The 24,574-nt window shown below is 40.2% G+C and overlaps 1 protein-coding gene across 3 annotated transcripts in view; it reads left to right on the top strand.

The window, feature by feature from the left end:
* Window positions 1-12,043, top strand: part of CDC42 (cell division cycle 42) — a 44,886-nt gene extending 32,843 nt beyond the window's left edge. For 2 of the 3 annotated variants that reach the window (XM_061184771.1, XM_061184774.1), the window contains exons 4-6: window positions 5,452-5,561; window positions 5,683-5,880; window positions 10,528-12,043. In XM_061184771.1, coding sequence (XP_061040754.1) covers window positions 5,452-5,561; window positions 5,683-5,880; window positions 10,528-10,617 — 398 coding nt within the window. In that variant the 3' untranslated portion in view covers window positions 10,618-12,043. Of the gene's footprint in view, window positions 1-5,451; window positions 5,562-5,682; window positions 5,881-9,041; window positions 9,193-10,527 lie in introns of those variants that run through there. The other variant, XM_061184772.1, reaches the window with a different exon arrangement.
* Window positions 12,044-24,574: the final 12,531 nt, after the last annotated feature.

The raw sequence follows: 24,574 nt of genomic DNA, 5'->3' as shown, positions 1-24,574 counted from the left end.
TTAGGAAATTTGACATTTTATATAACATTTTAAACTTTAACCTGTAGTCAACTCTCTAATTTTGTCAGTTGTCCTAATATTGTCCCTTAGAGCAATTTTTCTTGTATAGGTTCTGACCTAGGATCACACATTGCATGTAGTTGTCACTCTCTTTGGTTAGTATCCTTTAATATGGAACCTCAGCCTTTTATGGTATTGGCATTTTTTTAAGGAAACAGGCCACTTATTTTACAGAATGTTTCTCAGTTTGAGGTTGTCCATTTCCTCATGAGTAGATTCAGGATATTACATATTTGGTTAGAATACCAGATCAGTAATGTTACGTCCATCTCAGGGTATCACCTTTTGGTAAAAGTAATTTTGATCACTTGATTAAGGTGTTGTCCAGTTTTCCTACTATATGTTTAGAATTTTTCCTTTTATAATTAATAATTAATTTGTGAGGAGATACATTAAAATGGTGTAAATATTCTTTACACCATTGTCATTAAATAGCACCCCCTCTAGATTTAATAACCATTGACAATTCTTGCCTGAATCAATTTTTCCTACAGTTGTTGCAAAATGGGAATCTAGGTGCTAGATATGCTCATTGCTACAGAGGTCTGGACAGAGATAAGACAGCAAAATAGCTGTAGCATGCTAGTGACTTGTTCTGCACCACAGTGACTTGTCCTGAATATCATTCATTCAACTAGGGAAGAAAATATTAACATGTTTATTCTGGATAATGAGTTTTTGTTGATACCTCCAATTTAGTCCAACTCAGGCAGTCTTCTTTGCCTTCACCAATTCCATATTTTCATCTCCATTACTTCTATAGTTAGAAGCTAGGTTCCCCAAAAGATGTACCCGTTTTCAGTCCTGCAATACACACAAAACAGTTTCAGAATTGCTATACCATACCACTGTGAAAAACAAATATGTAAGAAGAGTTCAAGATTTGTTTGCAGTAATTTTTTTCTTTGGTCTAATAGCATACAAAGTTCCTTGTTCAAAAGTTACTTGGATTTGTTATCCCCCCCGCCCCCCCCCCCAAAGTGTGGCTATGTTATTTGGAATACAGTTGGGTTCATTTATGTTTACATTAAAATTGTTTTTCCCATTCTCATTTATTTTATTTATATATAGTCTTAATTGTTTTCTTAGGTTCAATTTTCAAAAGATAGCTTCATTTAAAAATTTTAATCATTGTAATCACAGTCAATCATTCCGGGCGTTACCATGGTAATAAACAAGAGAAAGGTTGGACTTTGATGCTAGATAGAGCAGTTAGCTAGATAGTTGACAAGTTGCTTAACTGTGTGGGGCTTAATTACCTCGATATGTAAAATGTTTAAAATATTTTCCTTTTAGAGGTGTTGCGAAGATTCAGTGATAGTTTAATAAAGTGTATACATATGTAAAAACTCAGGAGCTGTGTATTTATGATTCACACACTTTACTATTAAAAAAAAACCCAGCACAGGGACTGGAATGTGTTTGGTGTACAGCTAATATTATTCTCTTCCTTAGCAGAAGAAGAATATTCAGAACAAGTCATAGTGGTGCACTTTGACCTGGTTTAGCTGATTCTGTTTTTTGTTTGTTTTGTTTTTTAAAAATAAACTCCTTTCATTGAGGTGTTTTCTAGTATCTGGCAACCTTCTGCAGTTACTGATCAATTACATTATCAGGAATGACAACGCTCTCCATAGAGATATTTATAGCTGCTTTGGTCTGTAGTTTAGTGCTACTGTGGAACCTTCCAAAGGCGTTATGACTAAGATTTGAATCTTCAGTAAATTCTGCATTAACATGCAATAGTATAGAGTTTTACAGATGTTATACATAAAATGGTAGGAATCTCAGGTTCCAGAGTGTCCCCATTTATTTTTGGATTTTTTTTCTTTTTCTTTTTCTTTTATAATATAAAAGGTATGGAATTATTTTAGGAGTAAGCTCCATAGCACAGAGGAAGCAGGGATCACTAAGTGCCATTAAATTTTGAGTACTTGGTTGTAGAAAAAATGTTTAGGTTTTAATTTGTAGTGGTAAATTCTATGAAATGTTTAATTTGTCTTCTTGGGTTTATAATGTCCTACTGGAATTCTCTGAAAGTGTTGTTTTTTAGCAGTATTTATCTTATTTAAATACAGTATCTTATTTTTCTTACCATGAGATCATTTCAGATTTTTCATATGGACCAGAGTCCTCAGTTCAAACTGACTTAGTTCCTCTTGAATTCAAATTCTGAATATGAGATTGTGAGGAAGGAAAAAAACCAGCAACTCATGAGATGTATCCGTGCTTTTTGTCAAGTATTAGAAATTAAGTGATGAGCTGGTGTACTGTTAGAGTAGATATAGTTTAGGACTTGTAGTCAAAACCTGTCTCACACAGTAGAGTGAAATTTTCTTGATCATGTTGTGTACCTTAAAGGATGTTAAATGGTAGTGCTGCCTCATACTTAGAGGATAGATTTTAGCTGGATAAATTATGCTTGGATATTGAAGAATCTTGCTCATCTAAGGGATCGTACTCATTGTTTCCTTAAATGTAGCACTTGTAGCAAATGTAGATGTAAGGTAGCCTACTTTTTGTTTATCGAACAATTTTAATTTTTTTCTCCTTGGGAAAGGAAAAGATTTATAGCTTTGAGGGCTTGTTCATTGCAAGTAAATGGACAGACCAGTACTGCTTTGGATCTAGTGTTAAAAAAGAATGGCTGTATTTGTTTTCTGTCACCAGTCCATCTGAATAGAAGGTTGGTTGCATGTAAAACATTGGGCATTTATTTAGATGCCCTTAGTGGTGCTCAGGAATACAGACTTGGATCTGTTTTTGATGCAGGGGCTGAATGACTAAAAATGGAGCCTCCTCTAGTATGCCAGACTTAATTTTTGTGAAATATATTCCATTTGAATAGGGTCTAGGGCTAAGAAAAGGTGTGTGAACGTCTGTACTTTTTACACAGCTTGGTTAACTGTTTTGTTGTCTTATTTTCTACATTTATTTTTTGTTTTGTTGTTTTATTGGAGCTTTGGTTGTGATGCCTCAAAGCTCCAGCTAGTGTTAGAGCTCAGGCAGTTTGAGAGAATTGTTAAAGAGTTTGGCTGATTTTGTTTTCCCCTTTCTTTCCTTTCCAAATCCCTTCTATGTCTACAGTTGTACATTATATTAATAATTTAAGAAGTGAGAGTTACACATCTTAGTGCATACCTTTGAATTCCTTTGATTCTAACCCTAGCATATTGCTATAGTAAGTATTCAATAAATGCTAGAGGTACTGATGGTGGTTTTATTGTTTTGTAATATCTGCTATTTTGACTTCTCCTTCAACCTTTATTCACTTTCCATAGAGTATTATCCTGACAATACCTTTATTGTCTACTATGATGTATTATTTAAGTGGCAATAAGAATGACATCTTTAATTATCATGTTTTGATAGCTACCCTAAATTCTTGTATTCTCTCAATGCTGGCAAAAACAAAACAAAACAAAAAATCACTGGCATACAAAATATTTAACTTTCCTTTTTTCCCCTTAAAGTTTTTTTTTTTTGTGGTTAAATAATATAACATAAAATTTACCATTTTAACCATTTTTAGCATACGGTTCAGTGTCATTAAGTACTTACCTCTTCTTTTATTTGTTTGTTTTTTGGTTTGTTTTTGGCTGCGCGGCATGCGGGATCCTAGTTCCCTTACCAGGGATTGAACCTGTGCCCTCTGCAGTGAAAGCGCAGAGTCCCAACCACTGGACCACCAGGGAATTCCCTTTTTGTTTTTTTCTGTTTGTTTGTTTGTTTTTTAGGGCTATTCTTTTAATACATAGGATTGTTGTAGCTCAGTTTTGAAATTGGACTGTTAAATCCTTCCTCTGTGACTCTTCCCTTCCCTTCACAGTTTTGGAAATGTGTATGGATATTTTAAAACACTTTTTATCTGGAAATAATTTCAAACCTACAGAACGGTTGCAAAAATAGTATCAGGAGCCCACATACATCCTTTAACCAAATTTACCAGTTGTTAATGTTTTACCCTATTTGCTGCATTTTTCTCTTTCAACATATTTATACATAATTTTTTTCCCCCTGAACTATTTGAGAGTAAGTTGACATTTAGCCTTGAATAAGTATGTATTTCCTAAGAACAGAGACATTTTTGTATAATGGTAATCAACTTAAGGTAATTTAGCATTGATACCATACTCTGATCTAACATCTATATTCCAGTTTTGTCAGTTGATCCAAGTCCAGTTTTTTCTGCTTTTAGTATAGGACCATGTATTGCATTTAATTGTCATGTCTCTTTAGTTTCTTGTAATTTGGATCAGTTCTTCAGCCCTCCTGCCCCCCCCCCCTTTTTTTTTGGTCTTTCGTGATGTTTTTATTGAATACAGGCCCGGGAAATCCTCTCTCCCTCCTCCCCTTATAAAAATGTTCTTCATTTTGGGTTTGGTCTGTTTCCTCATGATTAGATACAAGTTATGCTATTTTGGTTGGAATACTACCTTAGTGATGTCTTTCTCAGGATATAAATGTAGAGGCATATGATACTCATCTGCCACTCATTGGTGATGGCAATCTTGATCACTCAGTCAAGGTGATGTTGTTTCTTCACAAGGTAGTTATGTTCTTCCCCTTGTGGTTTATTAATAATCTTTAAGACCATACAAATATTCTCCTTTTCACCAGAGTTTCCTCCATATTGATTTAGTATCCATTGATTCTTGTTGAATTTTTTTCTTTGTGTTTTCAGTTTCAGGTACTGGTCTTACATGTACACATTAACTAAACATGTGAACCTGCTTTGGTAGTCATGGGCAGTGGATTTTGTCAGCTGGGTTTCATTGAGATTTTTCTTCCCTTAGATAGTTTCACTGTGATTGTTTCTTAATCAGATCTGAGTAGATTTGATTTTTAATTATTTCTGTAGCAACAGTTTATTTTTGTTACATTATTGTTTGGTTGCTAGTAGACACAAAGATTGAAAACTACAAATCAGTAACAAAGCAAATAATTAATACATAACAAATTCATTGCTGTTCTAAGGACCTGAAATTTTTTTTGGTTTTTGGTTTTGTTTTTCTTTATTGATGTGTAGTTGACTTACAATATTATATTAGTTCCAGGTGTATAACATAGTTATTTGATATTTTTATATATTACACATCATACAAAGTTATTATAATATTATTGACTGTATTCCCTGTGCTGTACATTACATCCCTGTGACTTATTTATTTTATAACTGATAGTTTGTACCTCTTACCTAGAATTAGCTGAGTGAGAATATTGCTCAAATATTCTATTACAAAGCCATATATTTTGTTAAATAAGTTGCCTTCTTATTAATGATAAGTGTGCTGTTAGCTGCATGCTTAATCTGTTGACTGATTTGTGATTTTAATGCTATGAGGGCACCAAGATTCAGTTGCTGATTTCTCCGGGTTTTTTTCCCCTTAGGGCAAGAGGATTATGACAGATTACGACCGCTGAGTTATCCACAAACAGATGTATTTCTAGTCTGTTTTTCAGTGGTCTCTCCATCCTCATTCGAAAATGTGAAAGAAAAGGTGAGTTAGTCAGATATTCTTGCCCTGAAAAAAAGGTTGTCATAGAACTTCTGTTGATTGTAAATAGCTTTGGAGGCTTGTGGATTAATGCAGGTGTATTTTTAAAATATCTTTTCTCTAGTGGGTGCCTGAGATAACTCACCACTGTCCAAAGACTCCTTTCTTGCTTGTTGGGACCCAGATTGATCTCAGAGATGACCCCTCTACTATTGAGAAACTTGCCAAGAATAAACAGAAGCCTATCACCCCAGAGACTGCTGAAAAACTGGCCCGTGACCTGAAGGCTGTCAAGTATGTGGAGTGTTCTGCACTTACACAGGTGAGGACTGTGAGGAGCCCACGTTTATTTACAGTGGAGTGGTTTAGAGCAGCATTAGGGTTCAGGGGTTATTTCTGACAGCGGTCTGCAGTGCTCAAGAAAGCTGCCCAGGAAGACTATGACCAGCTTCACAGTGTATGTTCTTTTGTTAGAGGTCTCTGTTTTTATGGAGAAAATTATTAGTCTCTAAATAAAGCTCTTGTGTTGGTGAGCTCCCACGTTTTACTGAATCATTTGTAGTGGTCAGGGATTGTGTTAAAAACAAAAATTAACGGAAAGGTCCAGATTAGCACAAATTTACAAGAGTCTGTGAATGATTCCCCTCCCTCCCTCCCCCCCAACTTAAAATTTCATCTAAATAAATCTGATTTTTCATCAGTACTGACAATTGATGCTATACTGTTTCTGGGGTAATTCAACTGGGATAGGGAATTGGTTGTAATCATTGAGACTTTCATGTCAGAGAAAACTACCTAGGCCATTTCTCAAGCATGCCTTTATATAGTGTCTCCATTCTTATGTTTTTGGAGGCGTTCCTTCTTTATGCAGTCCTCTCTTCTTTCTGAACGATTTAATTGGAACTCTTCTCATAGTTTGATGGGAAACTTCAGATTCTGAGGACAGGGAGCAGTGTTAGGGTATTTAGAGTGAGAGTTATAACTGACCTGTGTGTTTCATTTTCTCTACCTTCATGGTACCACCAACCAGTTCTCTCCTCGGAGTACTGTTCTGGGGACCAAAGGAAAGAATTATGTAAATAATTAGCACAGAACTCTTTTATTCTACTTTGACATTTGAACAATGAGCAAACATGCCTAATTAAAATAAGGCAAGACTGAAGGGTGGAGATTTCTTATAATTACATGAAATTCACTTATATTTCTCATGCTACTTTTTCAGGTAATTTTTCTTTTTTATTAAGTTTAAAAAAAACACTTGGATTCTTGATGATATGTATACTAAGGTAAATAGCATATATAGTTACATATTATACATGTACTAGGTATTTAGTATGTAGCGTGTAGACATAATTTAATAATGTCCAATTTAGCCCTGGGTTGGATGTGTAAAGATAAAATTTTTGTTCTTAGCTGGGTATTTCACAGGATGACTTCAAGGCCTAATTTCTTTTCCCAAACCCAGTTTTCCTTGGCAGTTTAGTTCTGTTGTATTGCTATTGCAGATATTTAAAAGTTGAGAAGATTTTACATCTTCTCACATGTAGCACTAACTGAGATTTTTAAAAATGCCTGATGCTTCTGTGTTTTGATACCATCCCCAGAAAAGTGTGTGTGTGTGTGTGTGTGTATTGAAGAAGGATGTGTGTGGAACATTTGAGTCAGATAACTGTTGCATCTCCCCATTCTCTAAATACGGGTTGCTTTTGGGGGAAATGGAGGCAAGTAGGCCATGTGGACCCAATTTTAGGTCACCAGTGAAGCTTATTTTAGAGAATTGGATGCTTCCATATAAAGTTTTTTACAGTATGAACAGGTTTATATAGTAAGTCACTTTCCAGAGAACAGAAATTTGAAAAGGTCTTAGCAACTACATTTTTCTTACCATATTTTGAAGTTTGGAGAAATCAAAAGAGAAGATAGAAAATGGGGTCCCTGGGTACTGTTTGGGAGCTAGAATTTTTTAGGATTCCAGATTCTGTTTGTTGGTTCCTTTAAAACTGAGCTCTTAATATAATCGGATAGTGTGATTAAAGCAGGGGTTAGTTTTGTCTTGTAGGGGATTAATTGATCTTTGTCAATAAGCAAGAAAGTATTTGCTTCTTATTAAGGGATGCCCTAGTTCCTGATTGTCGTCCTCCTCTTTTTTCCCTTATAAAATTTATTTCTCTTTCTATCTTCCCTCCTTCCTTTTATGTTTGACAACCAGAGTTTGCTCCTAGATGTGTAGGAAGAATTTCAGAGGAACTTTAACTTTCATCATTTCTACTTTGTAAAAGACACAGAAGGAAGGAAACTTTTTAACCTCTTTGCCTCTTTCCAAGTGCTTACTGTTATTTCTCATTTATTTTGTCTCTAGTGGAATGTGTGAGTGCCAGTTCTCGAGGCTTCTGTGGTGGGGGGAGGGCAAGATGGGGGCAGCTGGGGTAGTCTGGGCCTGGCGCTCGTTATCGGAGCCGTGCTCTGGGGCTTTGGGGGAAGGTTTTACTTGGGATCCAACTGACCTAAAGAACATGTGGAACTTCTTTGGGAGGTAAACCTGTGGCTTCAGGTTTGGGTGAGTTTAGGTGAGTCTGTAGACCTGGTACCAGTACTACTGAGTCGCACTGTCACGCTGGAGTTCTGGCTGAGGTGTAAGTGTATTTCTGCATCTTAATCCCTGTAGATCTGAGAATATTCTTTGTTTTTCACTCCATGCTTTATGCTCTGATACCCATGCGGACATCTAAAAGCATTGGACTGCTTGCTAAAACTCATTCTAGGACCCCGTTCTTTGTTTTCCTATTGGGTGGTGGTTACTTGCTCTAATAACATTACTGAATAACTGAGGTGTATGCTGTTTCTAGAGTCTGTTGTTTAAACTTCTCCCAGTTGGTACTGCTGAACATTTAACACTTTTTCTAAGTGTCTGAACCTTTTGTTCTGGGAAACTGGTTCACTCTGAAATCCTGATGAATCCCATCCAGATATGTCATTGAATCTAGAAACATGTAGCATGCCTGTTAGCCTGCTATTTGTGTCCTTCAGTTATTCAGGGGATGAATTCACAGAAGCCTGAAATTGTAATAGGTGTAGTTCCAAAATGTGTGTGCCATTCTTATCATTAGGAGTACTAGGGAATCTGCAAGGCCTATTATTCACTGCATGTATCTCATGCTTACATATCCATTCCTCTCCTCTGGCATTATTTTCATTAAAATGTTGTAATTTAGATTTCAAAGTGTGATTGTTATAGAAGTCAACATATGGCATTTTCACAAAAATTGCTTTCTTGCTCAGTTAACCTTTTTTGAGGTAAGAAGTTTGTTCTCTTATTTACTGTCTTGATAATGGACTTAAGATCTAGCTTTCTGGCAGTTATTTTTCTTAAGGCACATTGCTTCTGTGAATTCAGCCCGTTTAATCCAGACTGCTGTTGTATCTGCTGGTCTTTCTAATCCTCTAACCTGGCTGCTATTCTCTCTCCTCCCCTCTGTCTTGTAGAGAGGTCTGAAGAATGTGTTTGATGAGGCTATCCTAGCTGCCCTCGAGCCTCCGGAAACTCAACCCAAAAGGAAGTGCTGTATATTCTAAACTGTTTTCTCCTTCCCCTCTTTGCTGCTGCTTCCTGTCCCACTACTGTAGAAAGATCGTTTAAAAACAAAGGAATAAAACCATCCTGTTTGAAAGCCTCTGCGTCTTTTTACTCACCACCTTAGAGCAACCTCTGTATTAGTTTTTGATCAAGAATGCAATATCTTATAGAATATTTTTTGTGATCAGTAGTCAAGCTGGACTTGTTTAACTTTCTGCTGCTTGAGTTGCCTGATGCTCAGAGCTGTTTGGTTTGGATTACTATTGCAAAAGGGAACTTGGTCTGGCATTAAGAATGTCCTCTTGGAGAAAATAAGAAGAGTTTAACACTTCTAGATCTTAGTTCTAGATGGAGAAAATAACACAAACATCATTTTACTCTTACGATCAATTGTTAATTGTAATTGCATGACAAAATTTATGGAAAAAGGGTGACCTGCTAGTACAGTGTAATGGGGAAGGGAGGATTCTTTTCTGGTTTTCCTTTGTGTAGTGAAACTTTGTGTTGCTATTGCTTTGGCTGTCTGTGCTGTAGTGGAGTATTTGTCGGTCTGGGTGGGAAAGATAATTGATGTACCTGCTACTGCTTTATGAGATCATTTGTTACATTATCTTTTAAGAGTAGCATCCATTTTAACAGTTGACTTAAGGTTTGTTAACGTTGAGATGTAAAGCTGCCATCTTTATATTTTCCTGCTTCTGATTTTATTGTTGTGAGGGAAACATACAATTGTGGTTACCTTCAAATTTTGAAATTAAAAATATACAATTGTTTGTATAAATGCCTGATGAAACTTTATTCCTGTTGCACTGACTGGCTCTAGTTTTACCTATGTATCAGGTACCCACATTTTTGCTTCCTTGAATCCCCTTGGCTCTAATTGGTGGGATAAAGGGAGTTTAGAGTGACTATCTTTGATGCAGCTACTGTAATCGCTCTCTCCATCTTTGTCTGCGCCTTCCATATAAGGATGCCACTGCCCGGTGCCCAACCTCTCAGTCCTGTTCCATATCCAGCTGTTTCATTTGAATGCAGAGCTGCTTACTTGTTTTTATGTAAAATGTTTCAGCAGCATATTACAAAACTCATATTGAATGAGCAAATGACATGTGCTTCTTTGCTTCTTGTGACATACATTGGTCTGCAAAAAGCTTTCTCAAAGGACCACTGTCTCACTCATGAATATCTGCTCCTCTTCTCCTGAATTGCTGGATCCTTCCAGTGCCCTGCCTGGACAAAACTTGGTGAAGTGAGATGATTGTGTTGAGATTCAGGGTTGTTTTTAATGTTTCGTTATTTGCCAACTCCTGGGGGTTTGAATGTTTTAAATTTGATCTTCAACTTTATTATACTGAATATCAGACTGCCCATTTTTTTCTTTCTACCCCTTTTCAGAAAGGCCTAAAGAATGTATTTGACGAAGCAATATTGGCTGCCCTGGAGCCTCCAGAACCGAAGAAGAGCCGCAGGTGTGTGCTGCTATGAACGTCTCTCCAGAGCCCTTTCTGCACAGCTGGTGTCGGCATCATACTAAAAGCAATGTTTAAATCAAACTAAAGATTAAAAATTAAAATTCGTTTTTGCAATAATGACAAATGCCCTGCACCTACCCACATGCACTCGTGTGAGACAAGGCCCATAGGTATGGCCCCCTTCCCCCTCTCAGTACTAGTTAATTTTGAGTAATTGTGTATTGTCAGAAAAGTGATCAGTACTAGTTTTTGTTTTGTCGTTTCAAAAAGTTATTATTATTTTTTTTTGTTTAAAAGCAAGGCATGCTTGTGATGACTCTGTAACAGACTAATTTGGTTGTTGAAGCTGTTTCCGGGTTCCACTCTGGCGAGTAATCTGGGATATCTAGTTTTTTTTTTTTCTTTTCTTTTTTTTGGGGGGCGGGGGAGTGTGTGTGGGATTTGTTTTTATTTAGTCATGTTTTTTTAATTCATTAACCATTGGACAGCCCTTAAGGGGAGGAGGATAGATTGATTCCACATTCCACTTCCTAGATCTAGTTTAGAAAACGTGTTCCCCACCTGGTGCTCTTAGGAAGGAGTATAGTAAACGCCTCATTTAATAATATACTCCTTTTTGAAAGTTGCCTTTTCTCTCCACCCTTGAGTAGGTCCAGCATTTGATGAAACTCATGAAAGTGGGTGGAACCTGTCTTGCCCCTCCTCTTTTCTAGGATGCACTATATATGTGACTGTGACTCTCAAGGAAATTTGTTTGCCATTTGCTGATTTTTTTTTGAAGTTAATTTCTAACTTCTTTCACTGATAAATGAAGAAAAGTATTGCACCTTTTGAAATACACCAAATGGATTGAGTACGTAATTAAAAAACAATTTTTTTTCCCTGTCAGTCATTGTCTTTATATGCTTAGCATAGATGTGCAGCTTAATAGTGTATGATACAGTGTTCCTAGAACACAGCTGAAGATCTGGTATATAGAGGAAATCCGAGGGGTGGTGCTAGAAGACAGATGTCTATGGGATGATTCACATCCTCTTTCAAGTTATGAGGATGGAGACCTGCTTCATTAAGAAGCTGGGGGTGGGGTGGGCTAGGGTGGGGGTGGGGAGAACATTTAACAACATGGGGACCAGTCAGGGGAATCCCCTTATTTCTGTTTTGCATATGAGGAACCCTAGAGCAGCCAGGTGAGGCTCTCTAGTTTAATAAAAATCCTGGGGAGAGTCTTATGAAGACTCGTCATAAGTGTTAATAGGGATTTTATCAGCTTATTTTGGTTGCAGTTTCCAAGTCTTAAAAATGTTAGGTAATCTTCCCCACCTTCCCCGAATCCTACTTCTTGTAGATTTCATTAGTGTTGAACCAATGCTTTCTCATGTCTGAATTCTTTGTATATGCATTCTTTTCAGATGTATTAAACAAACAAACAAAAAAACCCATTACAAGTCAGCCTGGGGGTTGTTATTTTCCCTCCGCCTCTTAATTTTTAGATATTTAGGAATGGGAACTTGACTCTTATTGACATCAATTTCTAACAGATTTCAAGATAAAGATTTAGAGCATAAAGATTTGATGTACTTTGTTTTGTGGAATTCAGTTTGAGATTTTTTTTTCCCCTCACATTCAGGTTTGTGCCTTCTCCCCTGAGTTTGGCAGGTAGCCTACAGACTCCTTCTCTTTAATACCAAGTGGGTCCATAACAGTTCTTAGTGAAGAAATGTTCTGGAAGCTCACTGCTCATGTTTTTGGAAGGACATGGCAGCATACTTCCAAATCCATCCATCAGTTGGAAAGCAGCCATTTTTCTCCAAGTTTTCTTTATCAGTGGTTTTCGAACTTTGCTGCTTTAGTAGAGTGGAGCTTGAGCAGTGGGTTATTTAAAAGCTTTCCAGGTATTTACATTATGCAGCCAAGTTTGAGAACCACTGCTCCTAGGTTGTTAACCTCAAACTGCTTCTATAAGATTCCAGATTCTGTGCTTTGAATCTGAATATGGGACACATTTTCTGTAGGTGACAAGAATGATTCATTTCCCTTAAGGGCATTATACTGATCTGTATGAGAATCTTAGAAACTAAGGACTGTTAATTCAGTTAATAAGGTTGATACAGTGTATAGCCTCATTTTGATAGTTTTCTATGTGGAGTCATATTTGACTTGATTCCATACTGTGCTAGAACTAAGCTGGGCTGGTTGGGAATGGGTTAGGAAGAGGCAAATCTAAGCTTTGCTGTTTTAACCAATGTATCTTATTCCTTGTTGACCATACCAGGGAGAGACACCTGGATCATGTTACGAGACTGTGGGGAGCAGAAACTGTGTATGTGTATCCCTAGTTCTTAGTACAGTGGCATATAGGTCCATCCTGATTATAGCTGTAGCCCTGGCCTCGAGCAGTGTTTGACACATAAGAAATGGCTCTAAAAATAGTCATTGGATGGGTACATGTTTTCAAGAATGAATAAATGAAATAAAGCAGGTTACATGGTTGTGTTGATGAATTATCCACATGTCAGAAGAACAACGGTGACAAGAGGACTGATTGAAGCTAACATTGTTTTCTAATTAAATATTTTCAATTTGACTTACACGTATCAGATGTACATGGGTGGCAAATGGATGAAGCTAACATTGTTTTCTGTTTAAGTATTGTTTTCTATTTGACTTAACAAACTTGTCTGTTATCTTTGGCTTAGTGAGTGATACTGCCCAGGGAGTGTGATCTAGAGATTGGAAAAGCGCTATTTTGAAACAGGCCTTAGCAGACTTAGCTTATGGCAAAATTTACAGTATCTAGGCTAATACAACACCAGTACATCACTGTTTTTCTAAAATACCAATGTTTTACTGAAGGTCTTAGAAATAGGCATCCTTTGAGCTGGATTTTTTTTTTTTTTTTGGGTGCGCCATGTGGCTTGCGGGATCTTAGTTCCCCGACCAGGGATCAAACCCAGGCCCCCAACAGTGAAAGAGCCGGGTTCTAACCACTGGACTGCCAGAGAATTCCCTTTCAGTTGGATTTTATGCCAGTAGAGGGAATATATTCTAAGGGGAAGAGAGGATTGATTGTGGAATCTAAGAAATGATTGCAATATTTCCTTTATTCTGAGGTGTATTTTTCCTTTTTTGGGGGGCTCATTTTCATAGTATAATCAGAATACCTCTTAAAATTTGTGTATACGTTTAATGTAGTGGTGCTTTTTTTTTTTTTTTTTTTTTTGGTTCCGAAAAGCTGTTGTTAAATCATTGGTGTCTTATTGGTATCTTCATAATACCTTCATAGAATGGATAAAATAATACTTTTTCTTCATTATTAGGTTTGGACTATTTTCTTTTTTTCCTTCTCCCATTTTGATGTTGTTAGTGGTTATTGGGGTGCTGAGTGCTAAGAAACTGGTATGCAAGGACCCTGCTTCTTGAGGTTTGGAACTTAGCCTCCGCTGGGTACAGCTAACATACACTGCGAATTTGGTATATAACTGTCTGGGGAAGGGACGGTATTTCACCAAGAAGTAGCAACTCCATTATCTTTCAGAAAGGGCTGAGCTCTTCATGGTTAGTGTATCTGAATAATATGTGAGGGGAGGATCTTTAAATCACATTCCTAATTTAGCTCTCATTGTTTTCTGTAAGACTTACCCAGGTTCCCCGAACTTCAGAGCATGGTGATTTAACTACATAGCTCAACAGAAGACCTCATCTTAATATTTTCTTTCCAGGGCTGTTACAATACTTTATGTATTACTTTGAGTTTTTTCTGAAGAGCCCCTCCTCTTTTTAAAAAACCATTTTATTAGCTATTGCTACAGTAATGTCGCATTACAAACCACCCTAACACTCAAGCGGCTTACTCCAACAAGCATTTATTTTTCTCGCTGAGGGGTCAGTTGGGCTTTGCCTCCAGGCTTCAGATTAGGCTCAGGTTGGCTTCGTGTTTCTCATTCTGGAGCCTGGCTCCAGAGAGCAGTGCCTTCCTGAGAGGACTTCATGTGGTGAGCCAAAGGGGGTACAAGGTCAAGCACATTTGAAATTTCTCACGTTCCATTGCCCAGAGGATTCCACATAGCCAAGCTCAAAGTCTGCCACTCATACATTCATTCCGTCATATTTAGTAAATTCAAAAATAGGTTTGAGCTCATTTTAAAAAAGGAAAATAATGGAGATAGGGTCTGGGCATCACAATTTTTTTCAAATTATTTTTTGTAGGAGCATCACTTCTTTAAAGCTCGTCAGATATTTTAATATACCCCCAGGTTTGAAAACTGTGGCACTACATGATCTCTTAAGGTTTCATTTATGTCTGACATGAATTTTAGAGTAATTTTGGGCTACAAATCTTTACAGCTTTTTTTCCTTTGAGGACGAGGTTTTCCAAACCAGCATTCAGTTCTTACCCTTAATCAGAAAGAGGGTTTACAAAATTCATAGTCATATAGTCTTATTGGACTGGCACTGAGATAGTTTGGGCAGTCACCTAAGTAATTAAATTACTTAGGCAGCAATTTGAGAAGGGGGCAGGTATTTGAGTTGTAGAGTTCAGCTAAGGTTTTTTAAGTCAAAGCTAGAATGTAGAGGAAGGCTGTATTTCCCTGATAACTTCAAGACAAGTGTACTGTACAGATTTCACTGGAGATGGATATCCTTTTCACTTGTCCCAGGAATATTCTAATTCATCTGCAGAGAGTACACAGGTCCAAATTCCAAAGTGTAAGTTAGTGCTAGAAATAAGTATGAAATTGAAGTTATTCCAACAGACTAAATTGGACTTCTGGGAGATGAAATCTCTTGCTAAGTTAAAAACAAGGTCACTTTGTTTCTCTGCTGCAGATCCCCAACCCCACACACACCCTGGTTATTTGTCAGACCTTTGGGCAGGGTGTGAGCCAGTGTTACGTGGCTTTATTTCCTCCTCTTTCTCGTCAGTGAGTATAGTTCCAGGTGGATTTTTTTTTTTTTTTGAAGTCTGACTGATTAAACAGATAGTTGCTTTGTTTGTATTGGCCTGATACTGATGCATTAATATTTGATTGGATAAGGTCTTAGTTTCTGTGTCTTGGTTTGTGGTTTAGCTGTAAGTTGATGCAGTCATGTGACCAGTCTTCTCAGAGGCAGGAACTGGAGCAGAGTACCTGTGTGGTTTTGCAAATGTTCAGTGCTTTTGAGCCATAAGCTCTGAACTGAAAATTCTTTCTTAACTCCCTGATAATGGGCTATTGGGTATTGGGGCATACCCTCACAGAAGTGGGGAAACTTGTGCCTGTATTGAGCTATCTCTTCTTTTAAACAATTTATTGAGCTACTTTTTTTTTTAATACATTTCTTTATTTTATTATTTGTTTTTGGCTGCGTTGGGTCTTCATTGCTGCGCACGGGCTTTCTCAAGTTGTGGCGAGCAGGGGCTACTCTTCATTGCTGTGCACGGGCTTCTCATTGCGGTGGCTTCTCTTGTTGCAGAGCACGGGCTCTAGGTGCGCGGGGTTCCGTAGTTGTGGCATGCGGGCTCAGCAGTTGTGGCTCGCGGGCTCTAGAGCGCAGTATTGAGCTAGTTTGAAATCTGGCCCCACTGTTCTCTCTTTCCCAGTGAGCTAGCCCATGAACTTCTTGGATTGTTGAGATTACCTCCACCTAGTGGTGAATCTAAGTTAAAACTGGCAGTTGATTCCAGGGTGCTCTTTACCTAATATCTGAACACCACTCTTTATGTGGGTGTTTTGTTTGTTTTATTTATTTATTTGTTGTGTGTGTTTTTTTTTTTTTGGCCACACTGTGCGGCATGGGGGATCTTAGTTCCCTGACCAGGGATCGAACCCGTGCCCCCTGCAGTGGAAGCGTGGAGCCCTAACCACTGGACCGCCAGGGAATTCCCTATGTGGGGTCTTGATGGCAGAGGGTAGGGAGAAGGTGGTGAGGCAGAAAGGAATATTGGCTGAGCGAATTCACTTGTGGACTAGGGAGATTTCTGAATTATCTAGGAGAGGTTAAGAGTCAGTCAGAGAATTTGTAGTCAGTCAAAATGTAAAAATCCAATGTGCTGTAGGGAAATAATTGCCCCAAGTTATAACTCTGGCCTTACTAGCTGTGTGATCTTGGATAAGTCAGTGAATGTCCCTAAGCTCCATTTGCTTCATCTGTAAATAGGAATAATGATAATTTCTACATCTCGGGGGTGAGTGTGAGGATTAAAGGATATCACATATGTGAACATGTTTTGTAAACAAAGAAGTGCAATGCAAATATTAACAGCTACCAGATTTGCTTTGCAATGGGAAGAATTTAGGTTTGTGTGAGGAAGTATTTACTAATATCATTGTGACATGCTACTGGGTGTATTTGGAGATTTTGTGTTTTAGTAATTATAGGAGTACAGATTCACTATTTATAGAGCTAGGATGGTAGAGCTCAAGGTAGTTCAGAGCTTTCTTTAAGGAGAACCTAAGACCCAGAGATGGGGTTTCTCCCAAGCTTTTTAATTTCATAGAAGTACTTCATGTGCATAGTACATTGTATCCAAAGAGCTTTAGATGCTTCATCTCTGAAATTGCTTTCTTTCTAGAACCCCTGGGAGGCAGGGAAACAAAAAAAACCTCTGAAGGTCAGGTCAGCTGTGCAGTTTCCCCTGTGTCCCAGAATTACCAGGACTGTTGTCTCAGGTTGGCCAAATCCCTGAAGCTAGCATGAGGATCTTGCTGGTCCGAGCCAGTTTGTGAACATCAAGGGATAAGAACTGTTCAGAAAACATTATTATGTTAAGAACTACAAATCTCTCCAGTGCTTTTGTTTTGTGTAATGTCAATTTTACATGTTTATTTAGTACTAAGAGGCCCTCTGTTAGATAGCAAGGTGGATGAGAATGGTTCTAATAAGAATGAAAGTAAGGGAGGGTAACAGAACATACCAGGAAGAAAAGTCACATTTAGCTGTGTGTGTATGTTGTTGGTGAGAGGAAGGGAGGGTGGTGAAAATAAATCAGGAAAGGCTTCTTGAAAAAGGTGAAAGGTGGGTCTGATTTAGACATGCAGAGATATATAGGGGTGGAGGTGGGGTCAGGTGGGTGAGTTATGGATTTCTGGGTGGATGGAAAGTGAACAAAGATGAGAGATACCTGGTGTGTTCGGGGAGTAGTCAGGAGCCCTGTTTAGGGATAGGTGTAGTATGAAGAAAGATAGCTCTTAGGGGCCCCCATAAACAAATGAGTGAGTTAAAGAGGGAACGTTAATCACACTCAGGGAGGGCTCAGCTCTAATTATTGAGGTTCATGAAAGAAAGGAGCATATTCTTTGGTAAAAGAATGGCTATGTTGATTGAGTACTTTCTGTGTGCTTTGCACTATGTTGAACCCACAGTATTATCACATTTAGTACTCAAAACAGCCCTGTGAGATTTATGCTACAAGTAACTTTGTTTTATAGATAAGGACTCTGAGACTTTGCTTAATATCTCCAACCAGAATTGGAACTCAGGTCTGATTCTGGAACCTGTGTGCTTATTCATATGTATCTTGTTGTGAAAATAAAATGTATGTGACTAATTACAAAGCTGAAAATTATAGTTTAAGCATGGTATAATGCCGAGGGCAAGCATAGCTGTGTAAAAGCCTTCATCTACGGTGGCAGGTTAATTGGGTAGGACCTTTTTGGGGAAGGTGACTTTAGGAACAGTTGTAGCATGAGAGAATGATACCCCTTTTCCTTTGCGTAGATTTAGAGGATCTTGAGGTGCCTTTGAATCTGGATAGTCTGCCTATAGTCTCTGCTCAACTGTAGAGACTCTTTTTTTCATCCTAGCATCCCTGTGGGTTGGCACAGCAGGGTTTGTTGATGAGAAAGCTGGACCTTAGTGAGTATCCAAGGCCAGGGGGATGATGGGAGTGCCAGTTCTGAAACCTGGTACCCTTCCTCTTTTCTCTTAACCAACTCACAGAATGGCCTTTAGAATAGCACCATTGAAAGCCAGGGGGATAATCAGTGAGGTGGGGCTGTCATGTAGGAATTCTCAAGAGGGCAGAGTGTTTGAGCCAAGACTTACAGGAGAGGGTGTTCCTGAGGTCTTGTACAGTGTACGTGGCTTATGGAATGATATCCTCAAGTGATATACATGCTACTTCCATAACAGTAGTGGGAGCTAATATTCAGAACCATCTGACAGAAAATTTAGGCTCAGAGTAGCTAAGTAAGTTGCCTAAGATGAAGCTTCAAAATAGTGAAACCATGATTCAGCTTCAGAGCTATCTGATCCAAAGCCAGTGTGTTTCCTACAAAACATGCTTGCCCCCTCCAAGTGTGAATGAACATTCTCAGAAAGGTTGAGCTCAAACTTGAGCCACACCTTTGGAGGACCTCTGTAAAAAGAGAGAGGACCAGAGCTTGAGGTGGGCCGCATCTACCCTGTTTTTCTTTCCTAGAGTCAGTGAGTGTGTAGATGTCTATGGTTTGGGTTCCTTAAGGTAGGAAGAGAAGGCATCCACCTTTTGGAGGCAGAGGCTGCTCAGGGCTTGGGAGGAGGGCATGAAGCAAAGTTATTGTGGTGGCCTTTGATGGGACTGGTGGTAATACCAGGTTGCATTTGTTCAGGCCAAGTAATCAGTGCTGGACTGACAGTGATAGATGATTCTGTCCCCTAAATGACAACTGGAAAGCCCTTTAGAGGTTATTTAGACCAGCGCTCTCACTCTGGGCGGGGAGGGTGGTGCAACAATTGAGATATAATTCACATACTATACAATTTACTTATTTAAGGGGTACAGTTCAGTGTTTTTTTTCCTCTTCCGGTTTTGAGATATAATTGACATACAGCACTGTATAAATTTAAGGTGTACAGTGTAATGATTTGACTTACATGCAACATGAAATGATTATCACAATAGGTTTAGTGAACATCATCTCATGTAGATATAAAATTAAATAGAAAAAAATTTCTCCCTTGTGATGTACTCTCAACAACTTTCATATATACCATACAGCAGTGTTAATTATATTTATCATGTTGTATATTACATCCCTAGTACTTATTTATCTTATAACTGGACGTTTCAGTGGTTTTTATATATTCACTCAGTTGTGCAACTATGACCATGATACATTTTAGAACATTTTCTTTTTTTTTTTTTTGGCCGCGCTGCATGGCTTGTGGGATCTTAGTTCCCTGACCAGGGATCGAATCCATGCCGCCTGCAGTGGAAGTATGGAGTTTTAACCACTGGACTGCTGGGGGACTCCCTAAAACATTTTCTTTACCTCAGAAAGAAACCCCGTACCCTTTAGCTATCACCTCCTAAACCCTCCTCCCCCCACCCCCAGTTCCTCCATCCCTAAGCAACCACTAATACTACTTCCTGTTCCTATAGATTTGCCTATTCTGGACATTTCATATAAATGGAATCATACGATGTGTGGTCTTTTATGACTGGTTTCTTTCACTTAATGTTTTCAAGGTTCATCCATATTTTAGCATGTGTCAGAAATTCATTCCCTTTTGTGGCTAATATTCCATTGTATGGATAACATTTTGTCTAATTAATTCATCCATCACTTGATGGACTCTTGAGTTGTTTCTGCGTTTTGGCTATTATGTGTCACGATCCTGTGAGCATTTGTGTAGATGTTTTTGTGTGGCCTCTCAGTTTGCCGCAGAGAGATTAAGTGGGGTGATTTGCTCAATTCCCAGTGCTGTGCCCAATGTATCCTGCGGCTGGAGGAGGCTGTGGTACCATCTACTTGACCAGGATGGTAACTAACTCTGAGGAACTTGGAGCATGTAGGGATTTATGGAAGAACTGAGATTATTTTTAGTTCTGGGGCCTTCTGTTCCTCCAGGTGGGTTGGAGGCATGAGGACGGCCATCATATTTTCCACTGACTCTCAGTGTAACCCTGGACAAGTGACTTGACTTCTGTAAGCCTGGGTTTTCCTGTTTGAAAAGTGGAATCAATACCCACCTTGCAGTGTTATGAAGACCAGCAGTAATGTAGATACAGCATCAGCATAATGCCTGGTTGTCTAAGTGGTACCATTATTTAGGAAGATATTGGAGGGGCTGAGGAAAATGGCCACAAGGTGGACCTGTAGTGCTCCAGAGGAGCCACTAGATGGCAGAGAAACAGCAAGAAAAGTCTGGCTGGTTGTGCACCTGAGACTTAGCAAGGTTTCTTGAGTTTCTGCCTTTCTCATTGCCCCTGGGAAGAGAGTACAAATTCTCAAACTGCTGGGAAAAGAGCCCACTGCCCACAGTGTCTTGTCACCCATACCTGCAGCCTGTACTTCAATTCTGAGACCCATTACTACCCTCCAGAGCCAATGATCTTGCTTCTCATTTCTCAAATAACTGAATATCTTTCAATTAACCTTCAGCCAAGCATCCGTCTTCATTCTCCCTAAGTTTTTTTCTTTAAATTGGATCATGAACCAAGCCTTTGTGCAGGCTCTGTCTTTGGGGACCTTGCAGACATGTATAGACAGACATGTTCTGTATAGACAGATATGTTCTGTCCCTACAAGCAGCAGCATCAAATTTGGGCTGCCAGAGAAGAGTGAAACATCTGTGTGTGGCATGGGAGTTGGAGGGAATTGGTTTATTTCAGGGCTGTTGGGCTTGGTTGGAATGTGTGTAAGCAGAGAACTCCTTAAGGGTGTACACTGGGACCATCAGATGAGGTGACCTCCATATCCTCTTAAGAGTTCTGAGCCTAGATGGCCAAAATGGGTGGGTAAGGGGGATTTTCAGCTTTTCCCTGGGGGCATTCAGAAAGATTTCCTACTGCTTGGTTTTGCCTAGTGCCCTTTTGCTCCCAAGGAGGGAAGTTTATATCTAATAGAGTTGAGGCTCTTTAATTTGGTAAGGCCCACGAATAGAGGATGGAAAAATCAAGGACTTAGTGGCAGATTGGTGGGATCCTGGGGCTGGAAGTATCCTTGAAAGATCATGTCGGTATCCTTGCCTATGGGCAGATGAATGTCTGAATTAGGGGAAAGCTAAACTTTTAGTCCTAGGGCCCCACAGCCAGGCTGAGAGGGCCTTGGGCAGGCCTGAGGCTTAACAAGACCCTGGCCATTCCTCAGCGGGCCTGGCTCTTCAGTTTGTTGGGAGCCAGTTGGCTCGGGTCTCACACTCTCTGATCTTAGGTCTCTGTCATCTTTTCTTACCCTGTGTGTGAGCCTCTCCTTGTATTCAGCATGGTGTTAAGCACATAGTGAGTTCAGATGTTTGAACAGAAGAAAGGCAGCGAGAAGAGTGGGGAGCCAGGAATGCAAAAGAAACCAACAGGGGAAGAAACCACGCATGGGTCATAATACCATCTATTTGTAAAGCTGTTGATAAAATGCTTTTGTGCTCATCTTCAGAAAAGCCTGTGAGGCAAGTAGAACAGGTGTTTATTTTATAAATGGGAAAACTGGCTTAGAGTTCAGCTTCTGTAAGATTCACAGATCGAATCAGAGTCTTTTGGTTCTGCGTCCAGTACTGCCTCTCCTTGAGCCCGCCCTTCCGTGTGGATGATGCCCCGTTTCCACTCAGTGGGTCCTGTGGTTAGGAAAGCTAGGACTGGCGTTCCACTAATTCACAAAATGGCTGGGGCTCATCCTCAGCACCTCTCACGTCTATTTTCCCTTGTGAAGCCACCCTCCCTTGGGATAGGTGGTGGTTGTCACTTGGTCAGATTGAGGTAGAAATGACTCGGGGAAACCAGGCTGGCAACTGCTGTTTTGGCTTCTAGATTCAGGAGTCTGGGTTTTGCTTCCTTCATGAATTTTTCCCTTCAGATGTTAAAGGGTAAACCTTCTTGTTTTGGAATTGAGAAATTGGACATTAGGGAAGAAGGAGCATTAAAAAAAGTCTGGGGTTGCGGAGGAGTTTTAGAGTTAACATGGAGGTTGCAGGCTTTGGAGTAAAACAGATCTAGGTTTGAAACCATCTGCTTTTGAATACCTGTGACTTTGGACAAGTGCATTAACCCCTCTCAGCTTCAGTTTCTTCATCCCTAAAATCGAAGAGTTCCTCTGTTGTAGGGCTGGTGAAGATTGAGATGTATGCACAGAGAATGGCCTGTTCCCCAGATGAGTGCTCTACGTTCCACTTAGTTGTGTGCTGCCACAGGATGGACCCTGGATTGTCTTCTGCTCTGGTGAGCTGAGAGCAGGAATCCCAGGCCTGGTTCTTGGGAAGCTCACCCCAGGGGCTATAGAATCTGATGCATTTGTACTTTCCCAGGAGAAGGGGGCGGATGTCTTTAAACTTCTTGCTGGCTGCTGGGCCCTGGGACAAAGGGGAGACAAGCCCCAGGGCTGAGACAATCATGTCTTTATTATCTCAGATGTCTCAGGCCTGTCCCCCGCCTGGAGATATATGGTCGGGAAGGCTAGCTCCACGGCCTCGGCGCGATTCCAGGTCCTAGGAATGTCTGGCTGTTTTATAGCAAACAGGATCACGCACAACAGCCCAGCATCCAGGCATCTCCGCCCCAGCAAGTTCTTCCTCTCTGCCAGCTTGTAAGACGGTGGGACCTACAGCAGTGTGACACAGACCCCATGCCTCTTGGGGTCCCAGCAGCCTGGCACAGGGCAGCAGTCCTGGGCAGTGGTGAACCCCTCCAAGGATCTGGGCACAAGGCCACCATCGCAGGCCTGACCATACCAAGGGACCATCTTTCAGACCAGGCCCCGCCTGGCTCAGTTCTCACTTGTAAGCCTTGGGCCGCCCTGATTCTAGCCTGCTTCTCTCCCTTTTGACTCCTGGGGAGCAGCTGCAGGGAGCCACTGAGAAGGCTTGTTTACAGATGTGTTTGGCTCGAGATGGGGAGACCAGCAGCGATGAGTCCTTGAGTTCCAACTTCCAGCTGCTCCCAGGTGCTGGGGAGCCTTCCACTCTGGGCCCTGAAGAAAAGAGTCCTCACTGTTGTCTTTGGCTGAGGCTTCAGGAACTTGGAGATGGGGAGACCAGGAGGCAGTGGGTCAGATGGCTGTCAGGGCATCATTTATAACAAAGCCATGTGAGCTGGCTCTCCGGGGGGCCTTGCGCAGGGACCAGGGCTTGTGGGCTCAGGCCGGGGCTTTTCTCCGGGGCCTTGAAAGGGCGGTGGGGTCCTGTAATCCAGGGGTAGTAGTGGATGGAGATAGTTTACTCTCCTGACTCCTTTGTTCTAGAGAAGGAATCTAGAGTAACAGCCATAGAGCTGTAGTGTTTTAGAGCTTTCAAGGATTCGAGGCCACTCCTCTGCTGCCCTTTATCAGGCCAGCAGCTCACCTTGTGCCATCTAGTGCTTGGTGGTGGTTAAAAATGCGTTGCATTTTTTTCTAGAGTGCACGCCTCGGGTCATTTGACATTTATTCAATGCTTCCTGACACTCCCCTGCTCCCTGCCATGTAAAATAGAAGATGCAGATCCCACCCTGAAGAAGCTCACAGTCTGAGGAGGAGGCTGTGAACATTAGAAGCAGCAGTGTGTTTGGCACAGTGTGACAGGTACTTCAGGGGAGCATGGGTCTGTAAAAGGGGCACCCACCCATTTTTCTGTGCAGTGTATCTTCTGCCAGCTGAAGTCTGGGGAGCGCACCGTGACGCATCTGGCTCAGCGAGTCTCGGGACCTTCTCTGCTGTTAACAGCAGTAGTGATAGCTAATGGCTGAGCACCAGCTGTGTGGCAGGCAACGTGCTAAGTGCTTTATGTGCTTTATCTTCACAGTAGCTCAATTTATAACTGAGGAAACAGGTTAAATGACTTACCCAAGGTACACAGCTAGGACATGGTAGAGCTGGGATTATTTGACTCCAGAGCTTTTGACCACTAGACTTCCCTTGAGGGGAAGTATTATCAACAGAATAGCCAGGGGACAAATGGTGTATGTAACTTGAAGTGCTCGTTTTAGTCACAAGATTTATTTTGAAATGTCACAGAGAACTAACAAAGCAAGGGTTTTGTTGCTCGAAGGCAGGGGGGCATAGGTTAAAGGTTGAGAACCCCTTTCTTGCTAATGAGCTGAA

Source organism: Eubalaena glacialis, chromosome 3 (genome assembly GCF_028564815.1).
Source record: "Eubalaena glacialis isolate mEubGla1 chromosome 3, mEubGla1.1.hap2.+ XY, whole genome shotgun sequence".
Classification (NCBI taxonomy): Eukaryota; Metazoa; Chordata; class Mammalia; order Artiodactyla; family Balaenidae; genus Eubalaena; species Eubalaena glacialis.
The sequence above is the reverse complement of the archived record's forward strand: the minus strand, read 5'-3'. Positions and strand labels throughout refer to the sequence as shown.